The following is a 3,796-nucleotide window of genomic DNA, read 5'->3' on the forward strand; positions in this document are numbered from 1 at the left end:
CCTACTACGTTCAGAAAAGATTTGACTTTCTCGAGAGCACAGGCGTCAGCCAACAAACTTCTCTCCTCTTACTTTCTCTCACTTCGATACTTCAAAAGTAGGTCCCAAATAGGATTAAAGAGTTTCCTCAAATAATTTGGAAAACAATTGATTGCTAATCTCTTTTAACAAATTAGATAACTTTTTCTAACAAATTTTCTTAATGCAAAAGCTCGACGGTTCTTAAAAAGAAAGAAAATGTCTTTGAATAATTTTTGACATCGCGAAAAGAAATTTCATTAACAAACTTTCTAATTAATATCTAATTAAGAATCTTTCGCAGCGGTCCAATTATCATTCTCCCAAGAAATCATTGTCCTACGAGAACGTCGTTCCTTTAAACTGACATGAGACAAATTAAATGCATCTACTCATCCATTGTATTTTCTCATTTTAATTAAAAAGACAAATAATTGAAAGAAGATGATGAGAATGGATTCGGGAACGTAAAGTAAAATAAAGTAAAGTAAAGTAAAGCAAAATAAATAAAGAAAGAAAGAAAGAAAAAGAGAAGAAAGGAAGTCGTTATTAATTGTCAAAAAGAAATTTTATATATATATATATGTATATATATTTTTTTTTCTTTTTTTTTTTTATCGAAGTTAGTGTTTCTCACGAATTATGTACATATGTATATATATATATACGTATATATTTATTTATAAATAAATACACACATACACATATACATAAAATACATTCTATTAAGAATAACATTCTACTTATCTAAAAATGAAAAAAGAGGAAAACATCGAGCACGTCTAGTGTGTTCGAGATTTAAATCGCATAAATGAGAGACAAACTATGAACACTCTCTTTCTTTTTCTTCCAAATATTAACCAATGAACTCTCTTTATAAAAAATGTAATTTACATAATGGGAGGAATTAATCGAATGTGTTTTATTCAAAATTTAAAAAAGAAAAGAGAAAGAAAAAGAGAGAGAGGGAGAGAGAGAAAGAGAAAAAGTTAAGGAAAAGAGATCATTTTCATTGAGGTAAAAGAAAGAAACGAACTATCTAGATAAGATGATTGAACGCTTATTGAAAAGGAATAACTGCTGCTGCTGCTGCTGCGGCTGCTGCTGCTGCAGCTTCCACCAAATCATCTTGTCGTTCATCTTCCTCTCGCGAATCATCTCGTTGATTTTTCCTCGCTTCGGCTACACGACGTGCTTCGTCAACGTATTCGAGAACAGCATCCAAACGTTCCAACGGATATTCCGAATGATAAATAATCCGTTGTTGATCTTCGAGTGATCTTTTACCGTATCTACTTCCAAGGAAGAACATGTTGTTTCTTGGCACGATTTTCATCGGTCTCGATGGTTCCTCAGAAATCTTTGACTCGCTTCTTCCGTATCTTCCATTCGTATTGTAAATCGCTGAACGCTCATATCGTACTATTTGTCAAGACAATTATAAAATCATAGTATTAATTTTAAACATTTATTATAAAATTGATGCATGCGTATTATAGTATTCGTGAGAAAAATTAAATCGTGGACAAATATTCCGATTATAACTCGAAACACCTGGGTCTTCCTTTCGATCGCTTTCAAGCAACTGTTTTCTAACTTTTGAGAACCCTTCAATCAACTTTCTCATGAATGCCTACTTTGTTCGAAATTCTGATGCTTGATTCTCTAAATTTTAGAGAAAATTTGATAAATCATTATAAAAATATAAATAAATGATGAATGAATATTCCATCATTCTATAAAAAAGAATTGTTTCTTATAAACTTATGAAGTATTTCGTATTATTGTGTTTCTACAAAAATATATATTTAATTTCTATTCGTATGATAAAAGATCAAAAATTTCGATAACAAAAGTGACATATTCGCATCGATCAAATTATCAAACTTGTTCCACCGTTTGATCGATGTTTTTATTGAAGAAAATAAAAGAAAAATATGAGGAAGAGAAAGAGGAGGAGGAAGAGGAGGAGGAGGAGGATGAATTGATCAATGAAAGAAAATCGGACAATGGTTGGAAAAAGATAAATCGTGTGGTTTAGATAAAAATCGGAAAGAATGATTTCGAAAGCTCACCTGGCACGTCCGCACGTGAAACGTCACGTTTGTCGTAACGAGTTTGAAGATAAAAATGTTGGCCATCGGTGGCCTGCACGAGGCACCAAAGGGTGCACCCAATCCACAGGCACGTTATCAATTGAATGCTACTGAAAGTCGGCACCATAGATGATTTTATCCCACGAGAGAGCATTCTCGCACCTAGGAGTTAAAAATAAACAAAAGATGCAATTCATTCCGATCGAAATGCTATCGTAATATTAGTTTACTTTAATTTTCACTCATTTCGAATCGGTTTATCGATCAATTTACATTCCATATAATTGATAAAAAAAAAAGAAAAAAAAAGAAAAAAAGCTGACACAAAAGTTTCCTCAAATCAATTGAGTCGAGTGAGATTTCTTTCGTATCCTGGTTTTTTTCTGACACCGTCAAATTTCAAACAATCGGAAGCCCCGCGATCGAGTTATTTATTTTCCGAGAACAAAAGAAACAAAAATTGACATTTGTTTTGTAACGTTCCTCAATGAGTTACGTAACACCGTTCGTTTCACTAAAGTTTTCCCAACCGTGGGGGTCTGAAAGTTCACCAAAATGAAATTGACAGTATTCTCTCTCGTAGTAACTTGTTGTATTGTTCGCGTCACTTTTTTTTTAATTAAAATTACTTATTATTTTATATAATAAAAAATTACGACCCAAAATAATGTTGCCGAAAGAGAATACAAAATTTATTTTTCAATTACGCGATTACCTTTTACGAACAAAAGGGAGATTAATAATTAATATCAAAAGAGTTCAATCGAAAGATTAAAAATATGCGCAGATAAAAGATAAAAAAGAAAGAGAATTTCTCCCCACGATTATACACACGCTCTCTCTCTCTCTCTTTCGTTGTTTATTTTTATTCGTCCTCTCGACCACATCGATTGATAAACGTTATTCCTTCCTTCGTTAACGGGAAAATTAAAAGATAACTTTTAGTCACATAGTCCAAATGAAATAATAGAATAAAGAGAGCAAAAGAAAACAAAAAAAAAAGAAAGAGAATGAAAAAAAAACAATTGGTGGAACGCGAGCACCGATTAAAAAAAACTCTTTCACCTTCCTTGAATCCCTCCTCACTCCCTCTCTCTCTCTCTCTCTCTCTCTCCCTCTCTAAATCTCTTTCTATTTCGCGGTTGGGGGATGAAACGCGAACGCAGGATAGCGAAATGCAGGTGAAGCAACACGTAGAAGAAGCAACTGTGGTGTCCCATGAACGACGAAACGCTTTATATAGTCTCTCCCAACCACCCACGAGAGAATCCACAGATACCCTTTCTGTTCCACCAATCCGGTACGAGCTTAGCACCCTCTTCGTAAACCATTGACATATCTACCATTTTTTTCCCTCTCCCTTTTCCTCTCCTTTCTCTATCTCTCTCTTTCTCTCTCTCTCTCTTTATCTCTCTTTTTTATCCAACAATTTAAACAAAACGATCACCCTCATCCACTCGCTTGGAAAACTCACGCGCCTCCGGTGTACTCTCTTCGCGATTTTCTCTTATTCATCGAAAATAAATTTGATACGCGTGTGTTCTAACTCACCTTTTTGAGTACCTTCTTTAAATCACACACACACACACGCGCGCGCGCGGTAATTTGTTCGGAATTCTTTTTTGTTATTTTTTTCGTTCTTCCTTCGTATCTCGATATCTCGCCATATGACCGGTCGTGTC

At 34.1% G+C, this 3,796-nt stretch overlaps 1 protein-coding gene across 1 annotated transcript; it reads right to left on the minus strand.

Moving 5' to 3' along the window:
- Positions 1-874: 874 nt before the first annotated feature.
- Positions 875-3,418, minus strand: LOC122526287. The gene is made up of 3 exons (XM_043649602.1): positions 3,180-3,418; positions 2,094-2,276; positions 875-1,440 (listed from the first exon to the last, which is right to left on the minus strand). The coding sequence occupies exons 2-3, from the start codon at positions 2,266-2,268 to the stop codon at positions 1,079-1,081; spliced, it is 537 nt and encodes a 178-aa protein (XP_043505537.1). The 5' UTR covers positions 2,269-2,276; positions 3,180-3,418; the 3' UTR covers positions 875-1,078.
- Between the last annotated feature and the right edge of the window lie 378 nt (positions 3,419-3,796).

The sequence above is a fragment of the Polistes fuscatus genome, unplaced genomic scaffold, assembly GCF_010416935.1.
Source record: "Polistes fuscatus isolate 324 unplaced genomic scaffold, CU_Pfus_HIC Scaffold11, whole genome shotgun sequence".
NCBI classification, from domain to species: domain Eukaryota; kingdom Metazoa; phylum Arthropoda; class Insecta; order Hymenoptera; family Vespidae; genus Polistes; species Polistes fuscatus.

Excerpts from the sequence above, each read along its gene's own strand:
- LOC122526287 (XM_043649602.1), bottom strand. The coding sequence starts at position 2,268 with ATGCTCTCTCGTGGGATAAAATCATCTATGGTGCCGACTTTCAGTAGC. Across the intron at positions 1,441-2,093 it reads TTCACGTGCGGACGTGCCAG|TACGATATGAGCGTTCAGCG; the intron begins GTGAGCTTTCGA and ends CTTGACAAATAG.